Raw genomic sequence first — 26,126 nt, forward strand, 5'->3', positions numbered from 1 at the left:
CGTCACCCCCTGGGGCGGGCCAGGATGCCCCTGGCTGGCTGTCCTTCCGCTAATTGCTGGATGGACACGCACCCGACAAAGCAGCTCACTGCTGGTCTGAGTTCCCCATAGCGCAGCGGCAGTTCGCAGCAGGACAAGGCAGGGACCCTGGGAGCGGGAGACCCACCCACGCTAGGCGATGCAGGTTTCCCTGGAGAGCCCGGTGGATGGCGCCCACGCAGGGAACACCCGGGCGCCCCCGCAGAGCAGGGTCCTAAAGACGGGAGATTTGTTTTGGCCTCATTCCGCAACCCCTAAGATCCTGGCACGGACCCCTGGCTGTCACACCTGGTCGGGGCGCAGGTGCCGCAGACTGCTACGAGGGCCACTGGGTGGGGAGGGGGCGGCCGGGGTGGCGAGAGGAAGAAGCGGATGCACCGCACCTGAGGGGTCACCTGGCCCGCTTGGGGGGACGGGAGTTGGCCGCCTGCGGGAGGGGATAGGGGGTGCATCTAGCGGGGGGCAGATGGCGCACCGCCCCATCCGCAGCTCCGGGGAATGACGGCCCGCACCTTACCGGAGCGGGGCTGACAATGCTGACTCACCGTTCCCGCACCCCGCGTTGGTACCGCCGTCACCGCCGCCGATTCAAACGCGGCCCACTCCCCGCCTGCCCGCGCCGGCCCCGCCCCTGGTGACGCAAACCTGAACACCCCGCCCCAGACGGGATGCCCCGCCCCTGGTGTCCCGCCCCGGTGACGTAAGCTTTAGATCGCCCCGCCCCTGAAACGTCCCGCCCCGGTGACGCAGGCCCCTGGGTACCCCGCCCCCTGGGTACCCCGTCCCACTGCCCCGCCCCGCCCCTGGCCCCGCCCCCAGGGTACCCCACCCCTGGCCCTGGTCCCTGGCCCCGCCCCGCCGTGCAGACAGGTGCTTGCGGACTGGTGCTCGCCTCGCGGCTCCGCGTCCTCGGAGCACAGCGTCCCCACCGCCCAGAGCACGGGCCTTCGGCGGGGCACTCCACCTCTTCGCACCAGCACCTGACTCTGCCGGCGCTGCAAGGCGGCGTGCTGGGACCCCGGGCCCAAAGTGTGCGAAAACCACCGCGGCGAGGGCTGCTCTGGTGGGTTAAAGTGGGATCTCCGCGAGCCCTGTCGCCGGCCGGCTGCTCCTACCCTGCCCACCCGCAGCGGCTCAAGTAAAACGCTCAACCTAGCGCCCGTGGGGTTAACAGGCCGTGACCCTGCCCTCAGCTGCCCATAGCCTTGGGTCCCTCCCTCCCGGGTCCCACCGTTTGCCAGCCACCTGGCAGTGAACTCTGCAGGGCTCCATCTGTTTGTGTGAGGTGGAAGGCAAGGGAGAGGAACCTGCCCAGTGGCCCTGAAAGGGCTCCACGGAGTCCATGAAAGGGGAGGTCTGTAAGGAGCACCGGCTTGTTTGAGCTGACTCTCAGGCAGTGAGTGCATCGCAGAGGTGCACCCCGGGGGAAGCAGGGGCGGGGGGGAGGAATGGGGGAGTGGGGCGTGGGGATGGGGGAGGAATGGGGAAGTGGGGCATGAGGAGGGGGGGAGGCTGTGCACTCCGGGTCCTGGTGCCAACAGCGGAAAGGCCAGCCAGGGCCCTCCTCCCGGGGCCAGAGGGCAGCTCTGAACGTTCTGTGACTTCCCACAACAACAAGGTGCCCACTGTCCAGACGGGGATCAGGGGACCGGCGTGACCTGGAAGGCGCCATCTCATGCACCAGCTCCACTCTTCCCTGGGCTTTCACCACAGTCCTAGCCAGGGCTCTGCGCCCTGACCACCGCCCCTAACCGAACCCCCACGTCCGATTACATGGGTGATTAGTTCACAAACCCACAAGGACGCCCAGCCGCCAGGGACGCCTTCCGCTCCCCACCCTGGTCACCGTCGAATCTACAGGCCCCCGTCATTTCTCTGAAGCCTCGGGCTCTCGGTGGTGCTGCCGCTCTGGCCCGCCAGAGGGCGCCATATCCCCTCTGCCGCTTGTGGCGCCCAGCGAGGTATGCGCTCTCCCGGGGCAGCACGGCCGGAGTGGCAGGTGACCACCGGAAACGCTCTTCTGCAAAGGAGCGTGCGCACACACGCGTGCACCGGAAGGTGTCAAGGCAAGTGCAGAGAGGCAGCAGAGCCCCGGGCTTACCTGGGACGCCCTCGCCGGCACTGCCAGAAGGGTCGAGCGGGTGGGTGCGGGCCGAGAGGGCAGGCAGAGCGGTGGGCGAGGAGCCGCCTGAGCCGGTGCTGGACGCCAGGCTGGACGCGAGGCTGGAACTCACGCTGGGAGCGAGGGGGTGACCCACTGCCAACACCGCAAGGTGGCTCTGTGCAAAGACACAACAGGATGAGCCAGCGCTGGGCTCGTGGACAGCAACGTGATCACGGCCGCGCAGTGACAAAGGACACTGGGGGACAGAGACAACAGAGTCACAACGGACAGGCCAGGTTGCTTCACTCCCCACAGCAGACCAGAGAGCCAACTACTCTTCCAGATATTCTAGAGGGAGGGGCTTTAAACGTCTGGTTAGTTAGAAACTGCCGCTGCAGAATCGTAAGCTGCTACCACCCAGGGATGGGAACAAGTGCATCCGGAGAGTGTCATTCTTTATAGTGACAATAGTAAGAATCATGGTAATAGCGATGCAGAGCAGAAAGAAAGAAGCTACCACGGCACGAGCAGACAGCCCGCAACGCTTCTGATGACTTCGATGAAATAACCTTGCAATCTCATTATCCAACAACAAAAATAAAAGATCGGGGCAATTCGCATTATCTTTATTTGATAGATTAAAAGGAAAAGAACTGGCACAATCTTGGATAAACAGCCAGGAACGTGGAGGGCACTGCACACAGTAAAGGCAGCAATAAAAATGAACCAGGACTGAGTCATGAAGTCAGGCCTCGGGGCTTTCCAAGGTCACCAGGAAACCAGGAGTCAGAGGCTATAGCAAAGTGAGACGGTGCGTTGTCTGGGCTGTCCTGTCGGGGCCCAGGGACTCAGGGTTCTGTGGCTGCAGGAGGAGACGGAGGTCCTGGGGAGGAGCGGACGGCACCCACACGCAGGAAGGGGTCCCCAAAGCAGCTCTGAGCACCAATTGCCCGCAAGAGCCAGCAGGCCAGCCTCACGGCCATGGCGTCCCCTGGGCATTCCAGCAGACCCTTCAAACAAGTCGAAAGCTCAGGGTCCCAGGGTCCCTCTTAGATGGCTTTCCGATACTGCTCCCCAACCCCTGTTCACTGTCCCTGGAGCCTGGCTTGGGGACAGGACGGAGGGGGTCCCTGGGTGTAGGTGAGCACTGGCTGGTAGATGAACCTGGCCAGCCTGCTCACAGCGCCTGAGGGGGTATAGCTCATATATCACATCAGAAACTGCCCACCCCTCTCGAGGTGCCCCGCCATGCATCCCACTCCTCTCCAGGCCCTTCCTCCACAGCCTTGAGACCACAGCCACAGTGCCCTGTTGGCTATGCTACTGTTAACATTTCATGTTTCAGATTCTTAATGAGCAACGTCTCGATTTCAATATCTTTTTAAAAAGTCACAAAGTAACTGGGTTGTATTTTTACTTTCAATCATCCTGCTGACTTCAGAGATGGCTTCAGAACTTCCTAATGGCAAAAAGTCCTGATTATCTCCCTCTGAAAAGTCCCCTGGGAGGCACCCTCGGGGCACCAAGAAAACCAGCAGAAGAGAAACAGCAACACCCTGTCCACTTGGGGATTTAAAAGAAAGCACTGAGCAGAGACAAGTGATAATCGAGCAGAGGGTGTGTGCTCGTTGTCTGCCGACCAGGCCCCAGCCTTGCAAAGCTGGCGAAACTCCCTCCGCCTTTCCACAGTGGCAGAAAAACACATGTCCCATGTCTGAAAAAAACCCCTGCTTCTCAAACAACTCAGTTAAACGAGCACACGGGAAGCTGGGTGGCACAGAACAGAGAGAAAGGGTCCGACTCGGGGGAAGCCTCCGTGTAGCCTCACAACTCCCGCAGAGGTGAGAACGAGCCCAGGTTGTGACCCAAGAGGGAGCCAGGCTCACCAACGGACGCTGTCGTGGGCTCGGCTGGAACTGACATGGGGGTCCTGACCCCCCTGCACCTCTGGGCAGGACCTGACTGGGAGTCGGGTCTTCACCAAGGGAATCAAGTTAAGACGAGGTCGTCAGGGCAGGTCCTGATCGACAGGACTCATGTCCTGATGGCAAAAGGACGACTGCAGACAGACACAGATGCAGAGGGAAGACGGCGCCCACCGGCAGACGGCAGAGGGTGGCCCCAGGAAGAACCGCCACCGCCGACCCCCCGTCTGCAACTTCGGGCTCCGGACGGAACCGAGGCCTGTGGTTTAAGCCTCGGTCTGTGGGGCCGTCACCCACACAGAAGACCACGAAGGGCACCTCTTCTTTTCCCAGGGTGGGGGGAACCTTTAAGAGGCTTTGGTTCTGTTGTTTCTAAGGTACATTTTTTAAAACGTGAAAACAAAGGAAACACGGAACAGATGCCTCTATAGGGGCTGTGAGAAAGGAGCTGTCTCACAAGTGGACGTCAGCCCGGTCACTGTGTGAGGCGGGGGTGAGTGTGACCAGCTGCGTGCAGAGTCCTAACACAGGCAGAGGTCGGTTGCAGACAGCACGAGGTACCTGCTTGCCGTCCTGCTCGCTGGCCTTCTGGCTGCCATCAGCAGGTGACTCTCTCCGCTTTGCCTGCAACAGAAAACGCACTGGCTGTTGGAAGGAGGAGCAGTTGATCAGAACCCCAGAGAGACCTCAGCTCCACCAGGAAGGCAGGAAAGGCCAAGCACTGAAGTCCAGGGAACAGAAAAGGCTTTCAAGTCGCTGCTTCTGTGTCAGCTCTCCTGGGCTCCATTTCCCGCGCCCGACATGGATCTCTGAGCTCTCGGCTGGTCTGTGTGGAGGCAGGTGAGAGGTCCCTGAACCCACAGTGTCAAACAAAGTGTCCCAGGCAGGGCTGCACCTCCAGTGCGGGGAGAGTCTTGGAAAGTCAACCCCTGAGGCAAAGGATGGTTTCCTGGAGGTGATTCTCTGCCCTCTCCTTCTGGCCTGGACACAGTCCCCTCCCTCCCAAGAGGAGGGGAAGGGCTTCACCCCAGAGAACTCAAATCACCTGGGGCTGCAGGAGGCTGAACCTTACCACAAACTCTCTCCGTAACCCTCCTCTTCCACTATTTCCCCCATGTCTTTGCTGCTGCTGCTGCTGCTAAGTCGCTTCAGTCGTGTCCGACTCTTCGCGACCCCATGGACTGCAGCCTACAAGGCTCCTCCGTCCATGGGATTCTCCAGGCAAGAGTACTGGAGTGGGGTGCCATCGCCTTCTCCTCCCCCATGTCTTTACCATCCCGTAATTCAGCTCCCTGAAAGCAGAAACCCCTAGGTCTAGTCACTTCTTCACTATTTATCGCTCTCTGTTAAAACGGTAGGTAAGTCCTCAGGTCTGGCATCCCAATGAATAAATAATAAATCTTTCCTCCAGCTAAGCTGGCTTTGGTCAGTTTAATTTGCGGGACCCCAGACACTAACCCTGAAAGGGTAGAGGGGACCGTTCCCCCCCCTTGCCTGTGTGTGTGGACTCCTGACTCCCACGAACCACCTTCTGGGGCTATTGCGAACGAGGACGGCTCTGCCTACAGCGTCTGGGGCCTGGACTTCCTCAGGGCAAACGTCGGCACAAAGCTGCCGTGAAATGCCCCGCAGGCCTGAGAAGTACTCTGGTTCCTGTGTCTGATCCTATGATGCGTGAGCCTGCGATGGCTCCAGTCACCCCGTCCTGTTTGGTTTCTGCATTTGCAGGAGGACCCATGGAGGGTGGAGAAGTGATGCTCACGCTGGCCCTGACCGGGGCCCCTTCCTCCTGCCCGATGGCTCAACTCTGAGCCCATCTGGGTATCTTTGGTTTCCTAGAATTCCACAAGTGACCCCGCGACCCCAGTTTGGGCGATGGCGCCAAGGCCCTGACCCGGGACCCGAGATCCTCGCTCCACGGAGAAGCTACACTGTGAAGGAGCCAGGCCATCCTGAAACAGCTCCACTTGGCTTCCTCATCAAGTCCCAGGGCTCTGCCCCATCCAGGCCCCTCTGCATCTGCCCTGTGCCGGGGACGGGGGTGGGGGCTCATGCTCCGCAACACCAGGAATTCCCATCACATTGAGCAGGCGCTGAGCTGTTCACAGACGCACTGGAACGGGGCGGGAGGAGGATGGGAAGAGCAGTGCGCCTCTGGGCACAGGGCACTTCACTCACACTCAGCTCGGCTGTCAAAGGCGATACGATCCTGGGAAACAGGGAAGGGAAGCTGCCCTCTAGTCCGAGCCCCAACGTGGCTTATTTATTTTTTCATATTTATTTATTTGGCTGTGCTGGGTCTTAGTTGCGGCACACGGGATCAACTTCCCTGACCAGGTGGATCAAACCCAGGCCCCCTGCATTGGGAGCTCAGTCTTAGCTCCAGTCTACCAGGCCACCAAGCAAATCCCCTCACCATCACCTTAAATGAAAATGGCTCATTTGGGACAGCAAGACTCATGTTGAGGTCTGACGGTCTCCAAATACCCCAACCGACACATTCCCTTAGGGTCTTGACCAAACCAACGTCCCTGACCTCATGCCGAGGCGTGGGCCCAACTGACCCCAGCGCCTCAGATCCCACATGTTTCCTGGACTCTCAAAGTCTGTTTGAGCATTTGCTGAAAACATGGGGCAGAAGGAACAGCCAGTTTCCAGGTCCTGCTCCTGCCCAGGGGAAGGCTGGATGTTTCACTCTGAAACACTTTGCTCCAATCTTTTATTGGACGCTTTGTAACATAGGAAAACAAATCTGACTCCATATTGGATCTCTTTCACTTTAACATTTGTATTGTATTGCCTTTGCTACAAATTAATCACTAAAAGAATGTTGCCTATGGTCTGAAATCTACAGGCTAACCCAACCAACCACAGTCCCACTCCCATTTTAGTGCAAAAGAAGCCTGATTTCTAACTGGGTTCTTTGGGAAACGAGTCTATACCGTTTTCTTGGTCTGCTGGCTTTCTGAATAATGTTGCTATTCTTTGCCCCAACAACTCAGCCTTTTGACTTATGACCTGTTATGATGAGCAGTACAAGGGATTCCGTAACAACTCCTTAGAGGATCTTACTAACTTCTCTCTCAATTTCCAGTTCTGGAGATTTCAGTTTCAGGCCCTCCCAAGTTCTGGCTCACATAAGGTGAACCAGAAATGGTGGCTGGACCACCACTGTTCATTCACCATGAAGGAGCTGCACTGGAGTTCCACCTCAGGGTAACTGAGGAGCTGGGAGGGGGCTGCATCCAAGTGCAGCCCTGTATACGGCAGCAGTGGAGCTGAGAGCCCGACCCGGGCACAGGGCGGGCATCGTCCAGGAGGGCAGCCCAACTCCCTGCCCCGCTGAAAGAACTCAGCCCCGTCTGCAGGCAGATGCGGAGGCAGCACCTGCAGACGGCTTTATGGAAGTCACGGCCGATGAAGAAGAACTCCTGTGATACTCACTACCCCGAGACGGCGCCCCCGGGACACGCCTGCACCTCAGACACTGAGTCCCAAGCTGTCAGCTGTGCTCCTCACGGGGGAGCTGCCAGCATGGCCTCGCCTGCCCGATGGGGGTCCTTCTTCACCCTCAGGCGGAGACCGCGCCTCGCACACGACTGACACATGCGTTTCTGACAAAACACGAGGCCAAGCAAGTCCACCTGAGTCAGGACTCGGCCAGGACTCTTCTAGACGCTTCTACGCCACCAACCCTGCAGGCAGGCCGCCTCCAACCGCATCACGCAGAGACCACACCCATCCGAGTGCCTGACACTGGATTCAAACCAAATGGCAGCGGGCATCCTCCTTGGATGTCCCCACTTACGTGTCCGGGCTGCCCACTGGGGGTCGTGGGGACGTTGGTGAGGGCAAGGTCTCGGCAGCTCCAGTCGCTGGCCATCCCGAGGCTCTCTGCAGAGAAAGGGGGCTTTGAGTGGCTCCTGGCTGAGACTCTGCTTAAGGGACCCCAAGCTGGGGTTGGGGCGAGTGTGTATTAGCCTCTGACAGGTATAAGCTGACCTGCAAGGGACCCTCATGTCTTCTGGGGTGAATCATGAATGACTCCAAAGTCATGGAGAATTTCAATGGGAAAAGCCCCCCTCACCATTAAAATAGAAAAAAAACAGAAGTAAAATTGGAATTCGTAACATGCTCGTAAGAGCAGGAACCCACGCTCACAGCTTTAGGAGGAAGCTCCCAGGTGCAGTGAGGAAGGGCTGCGTCTGTGCACCTCCCGAACCCGAGGCTGCTTCCCCTTCAGGTGCTTTGTACAGGCTCATCTGGTCACAGTGACTGCACTCAGGACCTTGGGGCACCCAGAGGCAGGGCCAGGCTGGGCCCCAGGAGGCCCAGAGGCCCCCGACCCTCCCAGCCACCCTCGCCCAAGGCGGAGCCCCCGCCCGATCCCAGCAAAGGTGGCACGTACTGTCCACGTGTGCGAAGGCGCAGAAAGGGCCCCGGGGGCAGTGCCCGGTCTGGCGCATGTCGTTGCACTTGGTCGACTTGTAGATCTAGGAAACAAGGGCGACACAGCACGTAGAGCACCGGGCTGGAGACCCGTGTCCGCGGGAGGCCTGGAGCCGAGCCAGTCACGACGCAGAGCTCAAAGAACCACACCACAACGGGGTCTCCTGAAGACGACGGATGCAGGCAGCATGCCTCCCCCGCCTCAACCCTCCAGCGGCCCAGGGCGCTGCGCCTGCGTGGGCCCATCAACCCCGGGAACCACGTGGGCCCAGGCCACTCCTGTGGCACCTGTCCTCGAAGCCACCCTCCAGGTCAGCTTGGCCACTTGGCGTTTCCTGAAAGATGCACCTGGCTCAGTGGCCGCCACCCAGCAGGTGCCCAAGGAGTGCCTGCTAAGCGGCCATGGCATGTGCCCCGTGAGCAGACTGCGAGTCCCCATCGGGCGCCCGTACCTCGGGATGGAACTGCTGCTCCGTGCGTGAGTGGCAGAGCGCACAGCTGTCCCCGCTTGCGCACCTGGACGGCTCGCCCCACTCGTCGCCATGCTTCACACTGGGGCAGGGCGTGGACCTGCGGCAAGGAGGGCTCAGGTGGGCAGATGGCCTCCCCATGCGCCCCCGGAGACCAGGCGCAGCCCTGCGTACTCTGGCCCTTCCTCACCAGGACAAGCATCCAGGGGAGCCCAGAAAGCATCTGGGAGCCTGTTTTCATTTTCCACAAAGTGTGAGTGAGTCTCGGTAAGAGCCCCCAGCGCCCGTGAGACTCAGCCGGGCCTCCTGCAGCATCTGGGCGACCAGGTCCAGCCCCGCACAGCCCACCAGGGACTAACACCCTCTTTCTCCCCACCAGACTGCTTCAACACTGCATCTGAGACCCAGGGCCCAAGACACGAGAACCCTAACAACCCCCTCCATGCTTCAGGTGCTTCCCAGCAGCTTTATTGTATGGGGTTTATTTTAAACTTATCTGTGGGAAATAGGACATATTTTATGATTTTCTACCCTTTTTATATGCAGTAAAATTTACTTCACCTTCTCGAGACGACATCAAGTGACTAATACTCAGAGGTTCTCTGACCCTCAACTCTCGTTAAACCACTCAGAACAGTAACCGTCATAAAAAGATCTCTTTCTATGTGAAGGCCAAGTAAGGCATGCGAGGCAGTGTCAGATGATTGGAGAATGACTTTTGGCTCAAAGAACAAGCTGGACACAGAGCTGGGGACCCACAGGAGGGTCAAGGTGAGGGGCCAGATGCCTGGACACCCCTGGAGGTTCTGCGCCCCCAGCCCCCACCCTGCCCAGTGCTGGGCCCGTGCGGCGGGTTGGCAAACCAGAGGATAAGCCGGGCACCAAGGTGAGGATAGGTGGAGGGAGGAGGAAATGGCCCAGGAAGAGATCAGGACTACCCAGGTGCACGACCCCAGGTGAGACCCAAACCCACAACCTGAGGAAGTCAGGCCCCCAGAGAGGGTGAAGCAGGCTGTGGGCACCAGGACTCCCAGCCTCGCCAGGGCGGGCCCTCGCCAGCAGGCGCCCTTGCCGGAGGACGCACAGGTCACGGGGGGGACAGGGAAACAGAGGAGCCACACCCTGACCACACCTGCCACCATGGGGGCATCTGCTGGGCTGGCATCCCTGGACACCAGGGCCTCCAGGGAGGCTGAAGGGAATGGAGGGGCCGCTGCCTAAAGCAGAGCCTCGAGCCAGACATAAGCCCAGTGGAGGGGCAGCCAGGCCCACACCCGTGACCCAGGGCCCGGGCTCACCTGTACTGGAACCGCCTAGGGTCCCGCCGCCGGTCCCTGCTGTTGTGGAAGTGTGGGCATGCGTAGCCCTGGCGGCACAGGCGCGGCGGCTTGGGGCACTGCTCTGTCTTGTAGCTGCCCAGCACAAAGTTGGTGTCTGCAAGACAGGGGTGCACACGGGGACATGCGCACGCCCGCTCACGGCGGCCACGCTGCCCCAAGCGTCTCTGGGCAGGCGATGAGAAACGCCATGCAGTCTGTCCTATAGTGGAGGCAAAGGGGTGAAGCACAGACAGGCGTGCCACGTGGGTGAGCCCTGAGCGGGCCGGATGCGTGGTCAGCGAGAGCGGCAGACACAGAAGGCACGGCCTGACCCTACTTAAAGGAAGCGTCCAGGACAGGCAAACCCGCGGCAGAGTGTGGCCGGGGCTTCTTCGGGGAGACTGGACAGAGTTTTAGAACCGGATGAAAGTGAAGGACGCACACCACTGAACACACTAGAAACCTCCGAAATACACTTTTAAAAGGCTTGGTTTGACCGGCAGGTGACGCTGTGACAGCCGTCCCCTGGCACCAGGGCCACCGCCTGTGGGGAGGCAGTAGCCACGTGAGAAGCCCCCGAGCGTTCCATAAGGTGGGCCCCAGACCTGCCCTGAGAAATAAAGTCTATTTTCTAAATGGTTCATTTCATGTTATCTCAAAGCAAAAATAAAAACCTACCAAGGGTCATTTATAAGCCGTATCCAATAAAAGGAGATTCTTGAAAATAATACGCATTCCTGAGCAATGCAGGAGACCTGGGTTCAATCCCTGGGTTAGGAAGATCCCCTGGAGAAGGGAATGGCTGCCCACTCCAATATTCTGGCCTGGAGAATTCCATGGACAGTCCATGGGGTCGCAAAGACTCAGACACGACTGAGTGACTTTGACTTTCTTTGGGCTGGTTAATAATTGACCTTCCCTTTATATTTTTACAAACGCCATTGTTTTTAACCAAACTTGCCCAGCGGGGCTGACCGTTGAGGTGTTGCGGGAAAGGCCGGGGCAGTGCTGTGCTGACGCCCAGGACATGCTTCCACGCCCAAGTTTAATGGCCCCACCTCCACCAGGCCAAACTCAGTTCCAAATAACTGATTAAATGACAAGAAACATGAACCGCACAGCAGGGCATGGCGAGGACAAAAGGAGTTTGAGCAGAAAAGATGATTTTGAGAAAATAAAAATTGTATGCTGTTTGTTCACAAGCACTGACTGAAGGTCTCCAACAGACAGAGGTCCTGCACTGCATGGCATGACCCACGAGGAAGTAGGCGGCGTGGCAGCATCTGCGAGTCCCAGGGGCTGGGGACACCCATCGGAGGGTGATGGATGAACAAGCCCCCCAGACCTCTTCAGCAATAAGAAGACACTAGCAAGCCCTGAAGAGACCAGGGGACCCCTGCACACACAGCACCAAGTGCAGCGGCTGCGCACTGTGGTCCCCACTGTAGGACAGGACCGTGGGGTGAAAGGTCAGCGGCCGGCAGGGAGGGGGAGGGACTAGCCGCAGAGCAGAGAGGGTCTGAGGGCAGTGACATCCTAACGGGAGGATCCAAGTCTTTACACATCTGCCCAAACCCGGAGGACAACACAAGGCGGGTGAGAAATTGGGTATCAATACGATCATGTATCAATCCTGGTTGTCAACTGGGTATCAATACAATCGTGTATCAATGCTGGTTGTCAACTGTAACAAACGTTACCACATCAATACTAGGTGTTCCTGAAGCACCAACAAAGAACTTCCCTAAGAAAGAAAATCTGCTCCTTAAAAACTCAATCCACAGGGCTGAGAATCACTGGGCCTGGCCCGGCCCACTTTACTTCTTCAAGCTCAGCCTGCCCGACGGTGACGAGGGCACTCACACCCCGACCCGGGCCGCCAGCCGGAGCGCACGGGCGGAGCTGGGGTCTCGGACCAGGGGGGCTGAGGGGCTGCAACACAAAACGGCTGCTCTGCTGAATGACAAGCTCTGAGGTGCCGGCGAGTGGGAGCCGCGGGCGGCCGTTCCTCTGTGGCAGCCTTTCCCCGGGCACGGCTGGACAAGCACACGGACGGTGGCCCGCAAGGCCCGTCCTGAGAAGGCCTGGGCGACCACCGTTATAAACACATGCCTGGGCCCCGGGCAGCTCAGGGTTCAGCAAGCAGGGGAAAGACCCTTGCAGGGAACTCAGCACTGAAGTGAGGCAGCCTGAAGTGTTGTGTGCGAAGCTTCTGAGGAGACATGCTGGCATAACTTAGGGGTGGTGGGGGCGGTGGGGCCTGTCTCTTAAAACCACACCGCCCGAGAGAAGCATCAAACAGGCGGCCCCATGGCGGCAGAGCCGGGCCAGGGCTGTGAAGCAGGCCCACTAACAGGCAGGGGTTTCTGTCCGAGGTGATGGAATGTTCTAGAACCAAGGTGACGGCTGCACACACTGCAGACATGCCAAATGCCACAAGCTGTGATGCTGAGATGGTTAAAATGGAAGATTTATGTTGTGCCGCTACGTCACTTCAGTCGTGTATGACTCTGTGTGACCCCAGAGACGGCAGCCCACCAGGCTCCGCCGCCCCCGGGATTCTCCAGGCAAGAACACCCGAGTGGGTCGCCACCTCCCTCTCCAATGCATGAAAGTGAAGAGTGAAAGTTAAGTCACCCAGTCGTGTCCAACTCTTCACGACCCCATGGACTGCAGCCCACCAGGCTCCTCTGTCCATGGGATTTTCCAGGCAAGAGTGCTGGAGTGGGGTGTTTATGTTGTGAGTGTTTCACAATTAAAACCGCTCGCTGCCCGTGGCCATCACCTGTGAGGCTGCCGGGGAGCAGGCAGGCTCCGGGACAGGACACTCTGCAGGAGCAGGGGCCGCCATGCAGTCCCGTCCCCAAGCAGCCCGGGGACCAGACCCATGAGCAGGGGTGCTGACGGGGGCCAGCGTGCACGGAGCCTCGGTCTCGAGGTCCACTATGTGGGCACTCTGCAGACGGCAGTGGCCACAGGGTTACCTTGCCACCGGGGGTCCTCGCCCAGGATCTTCTCCATCAGGGCCTGGCTGGCCAGGACCCCGGGCTGCAGGTCAGGGATGCCATCCCCGGCGCCGAGCTGGCCGTTCTGCAGGGCTTCTTGCGCCTGCAGCTCCCTGAAACCAAACAACGCGTGGTCACGGCACTGCGCCCCGTCCGAAGCTTCGGACGGTGAGACGGCCACAGGGCTCTGTCACTTTACGGAGCCACCTAGGCACGTCCATCCCGGGAAGGCCGCCTCAACTCAAACCCCAACAGGCCTGAGAGCTGAGCACCCAAGACGCCCGAGCTCCCCATGCCCAGGTCAGCAGGACAGCAGCGGGTCACTTTCTCCTTAGGAATAAAATCCAGGCCCCGGAAGAGCCCCTGGAGGCAAGCGAAGCCTGAGGCCGGGGGAGCAGAGCGGCTCCTGGCAGGACGGCCACTCACCGGACGTCACACACGGGCGGCCGCAGGTCCAGCGGGCCGTGGGCGAAGGCGCAGTGCAGCCCGTTCTTCACGCAGTGGCCCCGCGCGTCCGTCTCGTGGATGCAGGTGCCCGTCTTGTAGTAGCGCAGGTGGTACTTGCGCTCCGTGTCCCCGGTCGTCCGGTGCAGGTACGGACACCTGGGGGCACAGGACAGTGCGTGTCGGGGCCCACCTGCTCCCCGGCCGGCTGGCTTGCGTCAGCTTTTCCCAGATGCCTGCTCTGGTCGGAGGGTGAACAGCACCAGAGCCCCATCCCTGCCCCAGACCCCTCACATGGCCCTCAGACCCCACGAAGCCCTCGACGACACGTGGGAGGAAAGCACAACACCCAAGCTCCTGGAAAATCACCCTTCGTAATTTTTTTGAATCAAGTGGAAAACAAAGTTCCCATCAGACAAGCGGCTGGCAGCCTCTCCCTCCTCCCATCCAGGTGCTTCCGGGGACCCCTCGGCAGAGGCGGCGCTGGAGGACGCTGTGGGGGACAGGCCGGGGAAAAGCGACTGGGGGAGGACGGGGCAGTGTCCCTGGGGCCACACAAAGACCCAGAGCCTCACATGCCCAGGGAGAGCCACGGGCAGCTCCAGGAGCACCAAGGGTCAGGGTCAAGGCCAAGGTCAAGGGTCCCACGCAGGGAGATGTCAGCAGTGAGATGGCATGGATGGTCCCAGCACAGACATGGCGGGAATGAGCCCACCTCTAGGTCGGTCCCTCCAGACAAAAGCCATGGACACAGAAGGATGGGACAGGAGCCCCTCTGAGCAGCCCCAGGACGGCCCGAGGCCGATGCAGGCCACAGCTGCAGGCCCCCAGGTCTAAGAACACGGCCTCGGCCCCTCCCCGAGACAGCAAGGCAGCACTGTGTGGGAGTTGGAAAAGGCCCACTCCTGCCTCACTGTCAGGCAGGCCGTGGCCCAGGCGCTGGGAGCACCTGTGGGGGTGTGGGGGCTCCCGGGCAGAGCACAGATGGATGGGCAGGACCGAGGGTAAAAGGAAAGCAACCAAGGGGCAAGCAATCCGCATCCCCATCTCAGAAGATGAAGAAACAGAGGCTCCAGGTTAGGGCAGCTCACCGCAGACCTGACCACACCTCGGGCGTGCAGGCCGTGAGCAGGAGGCAAGAGGCAGAGAAGACCCCGTGCCTGGCAAGTCCCGGGGGCCCTGCAGCCACCAGGGAGAAGGTAAATGCTGCGGGCCCCAAAGGGACGCCTCCAGACGTACCCCCGAAGGAGCCAGGGTCTTGAGGAGAAACTTGTGCCCCCACGACTAGAGACACAAGAGCTTAAAGCTGGAGATAAACCAAGTGTCCACCAACTGATGGACAGATGAGCAAGGCGTGGTCCATCCAGACAGCAGAGTGAGTGTGGACGCGGCTGCAACGTTCCGGGAACGCTGGTTCTTGCAACGTTACGGGAACCAAGCCAGACACCAGGGGACACACACTGTGGGGGTCGTTTCACACGAGGGCCCTAAAGCAGTCACTTTCACAGCAACAGGAAGGAGAGAGTGGGGCCCGGGGAGGGGCAGGGGGAACGGGTGTGTAAGAGGGCAGAGCTTCTGTCTGGGAGAAAGAATCTGGAAACAGACGGTTGCACAACATTTTGAATGTAATTAACGATGCTGAATTGCACATTTAAAAATATTTAAAATGGCAAACTTTAGGGATGTTATCACAACTTAAAGTCCACTGGAGACAGAAGCAAGAGCTGCTCTCCACATCTGTAGTGAAATACCACTTACAGGGACACGAGTCACAGATCACACCTGGCTGGCTTGCGGCATTTCACCTGAGTGGCAGCATCCAGATAAGAGGATGGAACATAGCCAGCCCGAGGGCCCCCGCACATGGACACGGGGGTCGGGGGAAGGGATGGACCGCACCCTCTTGCCTGCGGGCAGGAACTGAAAGTGAGGCAATGCCTCCAATTACCTCCGCACAACACTTCCGGGCAATCCCAGCGGCCGGAGCCCGTCCTCGTGAGATAAAGGAAAAGAGGAAAGTGGAGAAAGCGGGTTACAGGTCAAGTTGGTCCCCACTTTACAAAAAAGAGAAGAAAAAACTTGACTATTACTGTCTCGCACACAGATAAGGGAAAGGAAACACTCCGCGTGCTGACTGTGCTCCACATGCCGAACACGAGCTGTTTCCTCCATGTTCCCAGCGACAAGCTCCAAGGACCAGTTCTCAGGGAGTGTGAGTGGAATGCTCAGACGTCTCCTTAGCAGTTTTACTGTGTTAGCTGCCGGTGCAGCCTGCTTTAAAATCCCTCCCTCAGAGCTGCATCTCACATCTCAAGCTCCTCCTGGCACTCCTGCGCATCTCTGCACGACTCAGTCCCTGGGATCTCAGAAAGGAGAACTGTCGGGGAGCAGCCTCTGCCACACCAGGGAGCCTGTTCTAGAACAAGGACCCCCTACTTTTTGCATTAATATACAGACTAATATCACTAACAGATAAAGAATGTAGAATCAGGGACCAGAACGTCACAGGACGACAGCTAGAGAAACAAACCAGGAACTTAGCTCAATGAAAATGCAAAGGGTCTGGAGCACTGAGAGGCATTCGCCTTGCTTCTGATGAGAGAAACTCACCTGGAGGCCCGTCTGTTCCGGACAGAACCCGGGGCGCAGGGCGACAGCCAAGTGACACTGTTGCCGGCCAGTGACAGGCACCCAGAGGACACGTGCCCTTACCCTCTGTCCCATAACCGTCACAGACAGACTAGCAAACAGAGACAGAAAGATGTGCTGTTTGTAACCGCCAAAGGTTGGAGACAACCGAGTTGTGGGATAATCACCAAGGGAGGTCCGCAGAGGCAGAGGAGCGAGCGGGTGGTTTGTATGAGCGGGTGGTCTGCGTGGAGGGCTTCAGGAGGGGTGCCAGGAGGCACCGGAGGTAAAAGCACCAAGAAAAGGAAGCGCTGCGCCCTACAGTTTACCTCGGAGGGTGGGGGAGGGGCATGAATACAGACACACCATCTGCTTCCATCAGAAATCATGGAAGGAAGGGCTGTTTCGCGGGGACGTAGTTTCGGTTTGAAGATGGAGAAGTTTTGGAGGTGGATGGTGGTGATGGCTGCACGGCACCACGAATGAACTCAACACCATTACACTGTACACGTAAAAGAGCCAAGCTGACAAATTTAATGTTATGTTTCGCCTCAATAAAAGATAAAATGACTTAAACAGGAAAACAGCCATTCTGCAAAAACAGTTCCAATCTTCAGAAACACTCACTCATCTACTGTACGTTTAAAGGAAGATAATTCCAGAGTCTGGGGAGGGAGCCAGCACACCAGAGCCGAGGCAGCATCTGCAGGTCTGTCTATAAAACCAAGTCTGCAGAACAGCCCGAGCAGGACCACAGGACCTCGAGCACCACCAACGGGCTGACACAGGCTGTGGCAGAAACTGCGGGAACCTCCCGGACCCAGGGAGGGAATGTGGTGGTGCCACACCCCTCCCATTTCCTAGCGGTCCCTCAGGTCTGCTCTTAGCATCATTTTGTTTCTTTGCCAGTACCATCTCCACGGCAACCAGAACCTGGCCAAGGTCCCCCTCTCCCTAGCACTGAGCACCGAACAGGCACTATTATTTCACTAGGGGCATGTCACCTCTGCCTGCAAGCATGAGCTGAGATTAAGATATTGAAGAACATTTAATGAAAAGAAAATGGCTTCACCTAAGAACATCTAAGGGGCCTCCCTGGTGGCTCAGATAGTAAAGAATCTGCCTATAATGCAGGAGACCTGGGTTCAACCGCTGGGCTGGGAAGATCCCCAGGAGAAGGAAATGGCAACCCACCCCAGTATTCTTGCCTGGAGAATCCCATGGACAGAGGAGCCTGGCAGGCTACAGTCCATGGGGTCGTAAAGAGTTGGACACGACTGAACGACTAATAGACACTATGCTAAGTCACTTCAGTCGCGTCCGACTCTGTGAGACCCCATAGACGGCAGCCCACCAGGCTCCCCCATCCCTGGGATTCTCCAGGCAAGAACACTGGAGTGGGTTGCCATTTCCTTCTCCAATGCGTGAAAGTGAAAAGTGCAAGTGAAGTCGCTCAGTCGTGTCCGACTCTTAGCGACCCCATGGATTGCAGTCTAACAGGCTCCTCCTTCCATGGGATTTTCCAAGCAAGAGTACTGGAGTGGGGTGCCATTGCCTAAGAACATCTAAGAGACAAAAGGCCCTCACCTCAGCTCAATACGGCAGGCAGGTGCTTCCTCGAAGCAGGAGTTCAGTCATCCAACCCCCAGGCCACTGACAGCCTGGCAGCACGTGTAACATGACTCAGTCCCACAGCCCACCAAATTCAGGGCGGTGTCCATAGCTGACAAGCCCATCCAACCAGTGACCCACTCCATGTAATTAACACAGGGCTCCGTGGACGCCGTGGTGCAGCAGCACACGTCAAACACAGGTCTGCCTCGAAGCTCTGGAGCCGCTAGAGCCAGGAGGGAGGGGTAGAGAGGAACACAGCTCCAGCAGTTCCCTCCTGCAACTCACCCAAGCAATGGTGGACACACAGACCCAGTGCCACTCTGCGTTAACACCAGTTAGCAAGCCAGGCTGGAGCGCATCAGAACCATCTGGACAGTCTGGGCTGACACTGGTGGGAACTGTGGGTCTAAACTGAGGGCAAGTCCTCAGGTGACGGTGCGGCTGCTGGGCTGGGGCCGCACTGGGAGGACCACTGGGCTCAGAGGGACACTCAAGTACAATGTGATTCTCTCCTGGTCCTCAAGGAGCAGGAATAGAAAGTGAGTGGCAGCAGAAAAATGGGAAAAGGAAGACCTGTGGGCCACACCAGCTGGGGGTAGGGGAGTAGGGGGATGAAGAAAAGGGGGGGTCTTGTGGGGAGAAGCTTGAGAGTCTCCTCTCCAACACTAGGGGTGGGGGGCTGCCAGCTAACCCCATGCTGACACACCTGTCCTCTGCACCCCCAGCTCTGGCTTCCAAGGGCTTCCCTGGACTCTTGAGCCAGGCTAGTCACCCTTCATTAATCCCTAACGTGGACCATCAGCCCAGCAATGTCCACCGCCCTCCTCTGCACCTCCCAGCTGCCATCCTCTCCAGGGATCCTGTCCCTGCAGTGGCCATCTCCCCACTCACCCCCAAGGAGCACCAGAGCTCTCGCCTTCTCACAGCCCCCTTTTACTCACTGCAGGACAAACTGAAGTGCTAACATCACTCTCACTTTCTTCTAGCTCTTCTACCTACTGGTCTCTCACAGATCCAACTCAGTCACCTGATTGTAATGTCCTTAAGTTGGTCAGCTTGTAAGCCTGTGTCTTCCTCGAGACTGTTAAGTAGCCCCTGACTCCTAAATAGGGCTTCCCAGGTAGCTCAGTGGTAAAAAATCTGCCTGCAATGCAGGAGACACAGGTTTGATCCCTGGATGGGGAAGATTCTCTGAAGGAGGAAATGGCACACTACTCCAGTATTCCTGCCTGGAGAACCCTGTAGACAGAGGAGCCTGGCGGGCTACAGTCCACAGGGTCGTACAGAGTCAGACGTGACTGAGCATGCACAACTTCTAAATATTCTGCTCTCATGTTCCCAGCCTGCCCTTGGCTTTCACCTCACCCCCAAAAGCCCAAGCAGAGTTTACTCATAAGGTCGGTTTAACACCAAGAGTTTATAACCCTCCTGCAATGAACAGACTTTCACTAAGCCTTGGGTCCCAGGACACCCGACTCTTTAAACATGGCAAGAGCATCTCTCAGCAGAGAGGCCAGACTAAGGACCCGTATGGCACAACAGGCACACCAAGCCTTGGACATGTAGAAAAGTTTCTGTAGGTCAGCAAGCTCCCACGGTGCCCAGATTCACAGGTGGAAGGTCCCCAAATCACACATCATCGCTGAGGCAATGGGGCCATGTTACCAGATGCCCCCGGTGCAGTGGGGAGAGGACAGGGCCTGCCTGCAGTGGGGAGAGGACAGGGCCTGCCGGTGGAGCCACGGCAGGGAGCCCTACAGGTAGGCAGGAAGGCCTCTAGAGGACCTGGAAACTTACAGCACAGGATGGGGGGGCAGGCCCACTTCTTACCAAACCCAAGAAAACATCTATTAGACGTGGGGCCTGGAAGGCCACCCACGGGCGGCCTGCCTTTGGCAGAAGGAGGGTTATCAGCAAAGAGGGAGGCAACTTTGTACCGGGCAGAGTTGGGGGCTGCTTGTATTGTTTGCCAATGAAAACATTTCCGGGAGGGGCCCCTCGGAGTCCTGGAAGGGCCTTCGCTTTGAACCGACCTCTGTAGACGCTCCTGACACCTTTTACCAGCACAGGAGGGATACAAGGTCTCCGGGGAGCGGAAGCAAGACCCGCGAGTAGGACCAGCTGGGGGCCCGGGGCCGCTCTCGGACAGCTCTCAGCGGGCGGCTGATCTGGAGAGACCTCCAGCCACGCGGCGCTCCGGCCCGCGCCGCTTTCTTCGAAGAGCCAGCTTAGGGAATACCTGAGATGGATCCGCACGGGGAGTGAGGGAACACGCACCCGGGGCTGCGGGCCTGACCCCGCGGCCAGAGGCAGCGCTGGGCCGACTCGGAGTGAGCGTGGCCCCAGCCGCAGGGAGGCCAGTTCCCACGGGGGCGGGGCGGGGCCACGTGACCCCGCGGCCAGACGCGGCCCGCCGGGGAAGGGGCGTGGCCGCCGGAACAAAGGGCGCCGTGGGGGGGGGGGGGGGGCGGGCCCACAGGGTGTTCCCCTGGGGGCGGGGCGAAGCGGGGGCGGGGCCAGGGAGGAGGTGTGAGAGAGGAGGGTGACTGCCGCTGGGGAAAAGGGGTGACTGCGGGGTGGGGGGTGTGCCCGTGGGGGAGAGGGGATGGGGGGCTACCCAGAGACAGCTGGAGTTCTCACTGGTGGTGGTGAGGGCGCCCCAGGAGAAGGGGCGACAGCAAGAGGGGAGAATGACCACCTGCCTAGCACAGGAGCTGACATCAGGGATGCCAGCCTTCTTGGGGGTCCCCGCTCCTGCCTGTGGCTCAGCCCCACGGCTCCATCAGACTGGCAGAACCGCCTTGGACGCACAAGTCACCTGAGCTGACTGAAGGGTCTTTGCTCTCTGATACATATTCATGATTTACAGTAATAGGTTGGTCCTATAAAAGCCCAAAATAGACATTTCAAGAAGCAATGAACTGAAATAAAAGGAAGGAGGCTATTTCCCTGCTCTGAAGGGTAGAGTCTATTTACAGATCCCATGGCAACCCTGCATGAGCCAGAATATGTAATTCAACAGGACAGACTCCAGGAAAGTCCATCTCAGGCCGAATGAGTAGTGATTACTAACGAGAGACTCTCAGGGGAGACGTCTGGCCTGTCAGACACTTCCTGTGGGGCTAAAGCAAGTCATCTCACTTGCTCAATAAAAGTCACAAAGGAAATCTTTAAGAAGACACACATGTACTTTCACACTATGTGTACATGTTCACAGGATACACCCCAAACAGTGTCAGACACCCATTTTAATCCCACTCTTCTCAGTGATGACTTGCATGCTATTCAGGCTGCAAGTGTTTCCACCCCCACCTCCCCCACCCCCCGGCCATGCTGCCCCACTTGTGAGATCTTAGTTCCTCCACCAGGGACTGAACCTAGGCCCTTGGCACTGGAAGTGTGTACTCCTTACACTGGATCACCAGGGGATTCCCCATGTTAACATTTTTATAATAAACTGCAATACTATTTAATTAATGTTTAAACCCAGCTTAAAAGGACCATCACCAGGTAGGTGTTCACCGCAGTACTCTTCATCCCATAGGAACTGGACCCTACCCTGAAGCCCAGCAATGGGTCTGAATCAATACCAGGCCCTTCAGACTCTGGAACCCAAAACAGCCACTAAAATACGCTTTCTTTTCATCATCCATGAATACTGCCAATCAGTCTCCCATCCTGGACTCTGGAATGGGGTCACACACGCTAGGTGACTGGGTCTTTGCAGCAGGGTCTCATCAGTGGCCCCCTGAGGGCGACTCAAGGCTTACATTCAGGAGAGGTGACTGACATGGCCACGGGAAATGAGGAGTCAGGGGCTAAGCCTTAGCTAGGCAAAAACATCTCTCTTCCAAACACCCATTTGCAGCAAACAGCAGCTCAAGATGCAATTAAATAATGCACTTTTAAGACCTCACAGAATATAATACCATCTTAACCAAAATGAAGTCAGTTACATTATTTCCACAGGCTACAGGCTGCCTTAACAACCTTATTTGACTATCTGGTGTTCAATTAAAAACCTCTCAGGAAGTAGAGCTTTTAAGATGATCGCCAAAGATCAAAAGTTTACTCCCTGGACCTAAGCATTTTTTAAATGAAAAACAGGGGACTTCCCTAATGGTCCAGTGATTAAGACTTCCCCGTCAAACACAGGGGGTGTGGGTATGATCACACATGCCCCAGGGCCCAGGAACCAAAGCATAAAGCAGAAACAACACTGCACTAGATTCAAGAAAGACTTTAAAGTGTTTATCGATTAGCATTAGTCGCTCAGTCGTGTCTGATTCTCTGACACCATGGACTGTCAGAGCCTGCTAGGCTCCTCCGTCCATAGGATTTTCCAGGCAAGAGTACTGGAGTGGGTTGCCATTCCCTTCTCCAGGGGATCTTCCTGACCCAGGGATTGAACCTGGGTCTCCCACATTGCAGACTCTTTAATATCTGAGCCACCAGGGAATCCCCTGAGAAACCAAAAAGACCTCCCCCAAATCAGACTTGGATCTGACAGAAGCTGAACCCTAGACGTTTTTTCCAAGAGGCCCTGGGGCACAGCGCCGCCACCTCACCTCCAGGAGGGACTGGGGAGGCCCTTTCTCCTGACACAGCCCACAGGAAAAAAGCAAGACCTCCTGCTACAGATCTCTGCTGGTTTCATGAAAGTACAATCTAACTTGTACTTTCCTTGTTTTCGTATTCTACATACTTCAAAATGAAGACATCTGTTCATAACACCATTAGGAAACTTGTAAAAAAAAAAAAAAAAGCAACCAAAACAAAACATGGATTTCTTAAACTTTAAAAGTGCTATACAAGTGACAGTCTGCAAATAACCTTCCTGTCAATTCTTTAAAATTTAAACATATAAACAGCAAGCAAGAAGCCATTCTGGATACCTGTGCACAATGTGAGCAAACCTTCTAACAAGCTCTCTGACCAGAAAGCAAGAGACGACTACAAAATGATCCTAAACTCAAAAGCTGTACCTCGTGAGGGTTGGCTCTAATGCAGGGAGTTCAGAGAACTGGGCCGTGATCAAAGCAGGAAGCGCAGCAAAGTCGGTTTGCACCCTGCAAGGGCTATCCCCCAGCCGCACGCGGTCCTTCCCGCACTGGCTGACACATCTCCCCACCAAGACCAGCGGTCACGGGGAAAGTTCAAAGCGGAGACGGGGCCTTCCCGCGCGAGGGGCCGGGAAACCCGCGTCCGCACCCGCCGGGTGTGGGCCGCGCCGCCCGGCAGCCGCACGCACTCACTCGTCGCCGTCCGGGCACACGCCGCTGGCCTCGTCGTACTTGGAGCAGTACACGTCCGGGCTGTAGTTGAAAGTGCCGTCGCGCCTGCGGAGCGGTCTGCGCCGACGCTGATTTAGGAAATGCCAATGGAAACAGGTAAATGGCCTGTGCTGGGTGCACTTGTGCTGCACAAACAGGGAGCACTGCTCTGTCCTAAACTCCTTTAGATACCTAAAAAGACAAACAGCGTTGGGGTCGCTTCCGCTGCCGCCGCCGCCGCCGGCGGGCGGCCCGAGGACTCCTGGGCAGGGGTCGGACCCCGTGCGCCCGAAGGCCCCGACCCCAGGCGCAATCCCCCACTCTGCCGTCCCCCCGCCCCGCTCCCCCGGCCCAGGCGCATTTCTCGGACCCCAGAGACGATGCCACATCCCAGACCCCAGGCGCAGTCCCCAGCTCCAATCCCAGGCACAGCCCCCCGCCCCAGGCGAAGCCCCCCATCCCCAACCTCAGGCGCAGCTACCCATCCCAGACCGCAGGTGTGATCCCCAATCTCATGGGCGACCTCTCACTCCAAGTTCAGACCCCTCCCCACCTCCCTTCCCTCTCCCCTTGCCCCGCCTCCCTCTCTGCTCATCCGTCTCCCTCCACTCCCCTCCACCGCCGCCCTGAAAGCCCACGCGCGTTCCTCGGATCCCAGGAATGATTCGTCAATCCCAGACACGGTCCCCGACCCCAGGCACGACCCTGCAGAATCCAGACGCGGATTGGCCCAGGGCGCAGCTGGCCCATCTCGGAGCTCAGGCGTGACACCCACTCCGATTCCAGACGGTCCCAGGCGGCCGCTCCCCCAGAGCCCAGGAGAATCTCCTGGATCTCAGGCGCGTTCCCTCAGACCCCGCGCGCAGTCCCCTCATACGGAACATAGACATGACCTCCGGGACTGCAGGCGCGCCCCGGCCCCCGAGTCCCGGTACCAGCCCCGAGCCAAGGAGGCAGCCGGAGTCCAGATGGCCGCCCTTCCCTCGAGCCCAGGCGCGGTCCCCCATCCCCGACCACAGGCGCATTCTCGGCGGCCCCGACCCACGACCCCAGGCGCTGTTCTCCGGTCCCCAACCCAGGTGCGGGGACCCCCGACCCCGTCCCCCAGCCCCCAAGCCCAGGTGCCACTCCAGAACCTGGGCGCCGCCTCCTGAGCTCGGGCGGCGGCAGCCGAGTAGGATGGCGGTCCACCCTCCAGAGCCCAGGCACCGCGCGGAGGCTGGGGGGCCAGCTGGCTAGGGGCCGGCAGGTGAGAGGCGGGGGCCGAGGGAGCCGGGAGAGGGGCGGCGCGGGGCCCCAGGCCGCACCCGGCGGCAGCTCCCAGGCCCAGGGGCGCGGGGGCGCGGGCGCGCGGGCCCGAGGAGCGCAGGGCCGCCCCCTGCCCCGCCCCCGCTCCTGCCGCGGCCAGCCGGGGCACTGACCTGTAGTGGGTCGGCTTCTCCGTCTGCGGGGGGGACCCGCTCAGCGCCGCCGCCGCCGCTTTCGAAACCGACGGCATTTTCAGTCAAAACAATGCAGCGCGCATGCGCCGCGCGTGCCCGCCCCCGCCTCTCCGGATCTCCCCCCGCGTCGAGCCCACCCGCGCCCCCCGCCCGGCCGGCCACGCCCTCCCGCCACGCCACACCCGCGCGCCACGCCCCCATCCGGCGCCCGGCGCGGAGCTGTCGGCCCTGGGCGCCTCCGGTCACCCTGCGCCCAGAGGGGACGCGCAAGCACCCCGGACCCCGCCACGCCCCGAGCCCGCAGTCCCGGCCGGTCGCCCCCACCCACTCCCGCGGGGTCCCCGAAGTCCACGTTCACGGCCCATCCCGCACCCGCTCAGTCCGCGGCCCCGCTGCAGCCTTCACCCCAGCAGGGCTGCCCACGCGCTCCGCAAGCCGGACAGCGCCCTGCGCAACTCCAAGCTCCGAGACAGAGGACAGGTCCCGAGTAAAGACAGCACGGCCCGGCTGTCACACGCGCCTTCACTCATTCTGTGACCCCGGGGGGATGCTGAGACCGCGAAGAGTGGCTCCAGTTGCTTAGGGCTCGGTGTGGGAGACAAGGGAGCAGAAAGAGGCCTGACTGCTCACTGGTACCCGGGTTCTTTTAGGCGTACGAATAGGTCCTAAAATTAGAATGTGGTAGTGGTTGCTCCCTGCGAACGTACTAAAAATTTTCACTTGTTTACTTTAAATGGGTAAATATGAACTGCATATCAATAGAGCTGATTTTTTAGAATCCAAAGGCGCGAAGTCAAGAAGGAGACCAGACACACACCCTTCGCCAAAAGGGTGGGAGGGGAAGCAGAGAGGGCGGGAACTCCGGGGCAGGCAGCATCCGCCCCCCACCCTCGCCCCCGGCCCCTCCTCAAGACTCACTCGGAGGTCCAACACAGTGGTCCCTGAAGGAAGAAGCACGGTGTGCATTTGAGGAAGCAGAACCCAGGCCCAGAGTGCATTATTTTGTAAATACGTAGCATAAGAGACATTCTTTTTTTTTGTTTTTTGCAGGGCTGGGTGGCTTGTGGGATTTTAGTTCACCGACCAGGAATTTAACCGAGCCCTCAGGGCAGTGAGATTGCAGAGTCCTAACCACTGGGCTTCCAGGGAATTCCCAAGACAAGTTAAATGTTCAACCTCGCCAGTAATTTTTTTTAATGCAAATTAAACAAAGAAGGGGGCTTCCCAAGGCAGTGCTATTCCTAAAGAACCTGACTGCCAATGCAGGAGACAAGGGTTCGATCCCTGGGTGAGGAAGATCCCCTGAAGGAGGAAATGGCAACCCACTCCAGTCTTCTTGTCTGGAGAATCCCCATGGACAGAAGGGCCTGGTGGGCCATAGTCCATAGGGTCGAAAAGAGCCGGACACGACTGA

The 26,126-nt window shown here is 58.5% G+C and overlaps 2 protein-coding genes and 1 long non-coding RNA gene across 7 annotated transcripts in view; 2 read left to right on the forward strand and 1 right to left on the reverse strand.

Annotated features, from left to right (window-relative positions):
• UNKL (unk like zinc finger) overlaps positions 1-24,821 on the reverse strand; it is a 32,848-nt gene extending 8,027 nt beyond the window's left edge. The window contains exons 1-10 of one of the 5 annotated variants that reach the window (XM_019987712.2): positions 24,692-24,821; positions 23,253-23,462; positions 13,738-13,914; positions 13,291-13,424; positions 10,286-10,421; positions 8,970-9,087; positions 8,477-8,561; positions 7,877-7,962; positions 4,630-4,692; positions 2,141-2,318 (exon numbers count right to left, since the gene is read on the reverse strand). In XM_019987712.2, coding sequence (XP_019843271.2) covers positions 2,141-2,318; positions 4,630-4,692; positions 7,877-7,962; positions 8,477-8,561; positions 8,970-9,087; positions 10,286-10,421; positions 13,291-13,424; positions 13,738-13,914; positions 23,253-23,462; positions 24,692-24,768 — 1,264 coding nt within the window. In that variant the 5' untranslated portion in view covers positions 24,769-24,821. Of the gene's footprint in view, positions 1-584; positions 670-2,140; positions 2,319-4,629; positions 4,693-7,876; positions 7,963-8,476; positions 8,562-8,969; positions 9,088-10,285; positions 10,422-13,290; positions 13,425-13,737; positions 13,915-20,236; positions 20,369-23,252; positions 23,463-24,691 lie in introns of those variants that run through there. The other 4 variants (XM_019987713.2, XM_070779402.1, XM_019987715.2 and 1 more) reach the window with 4 other exon arrangements.
• On the forward strand, positions 935-5,483 carry LOC139179680 (uncharacterized). The gene is made up of 2 exons (XR_011563977.1): positions 935-1,102; positions 4,702-5,483. It is a non-coding gene; the product is annotated as an uncharacterized lncRNA (long non-coding RNA).
• Positions 24,794-25,249, forward strand: LOC139179584 (uncharacterized). Its single transcript, XM_070779170.1, has one exon. The coding sequence runs from the start codon at positions 24,794-24,796 to the stop codon at positions 25,247-25,249; it is 456 nt and encodes a 151-aa protein (XP_070635271.1).
• Positions 25,250-26,126: the final 877 nt, after the last annotated feature.

The sequence above is a fragment of the Bos indicus genome, chromosome 25, assembly GCF_029378745.1.
Source record: "Bos indicus isolate NIAB-ARS_2022 breed Sahiwal x Tharparkar chromosome 25, NIAB-ARS_B.indTharparkar_mat_pri_1.0, whole genome shotgun sequence".
In the NCBI taxonomy this organism is placed as follows: Eukaryota; Metazoa; Chordata; class Mammalia; order Artiodactyla; family Bovidae; genus Bos; species Bos indicus.

Coding starts and splice junctions, on each gene's coding strand:
- LOC139179584 (XM_070779170.1), top strand. CDS start 24,794: ATGCGCCGCGCGTGCCCGCCCCCGCCTCTCCGGATCTCCCCCCGCGTC.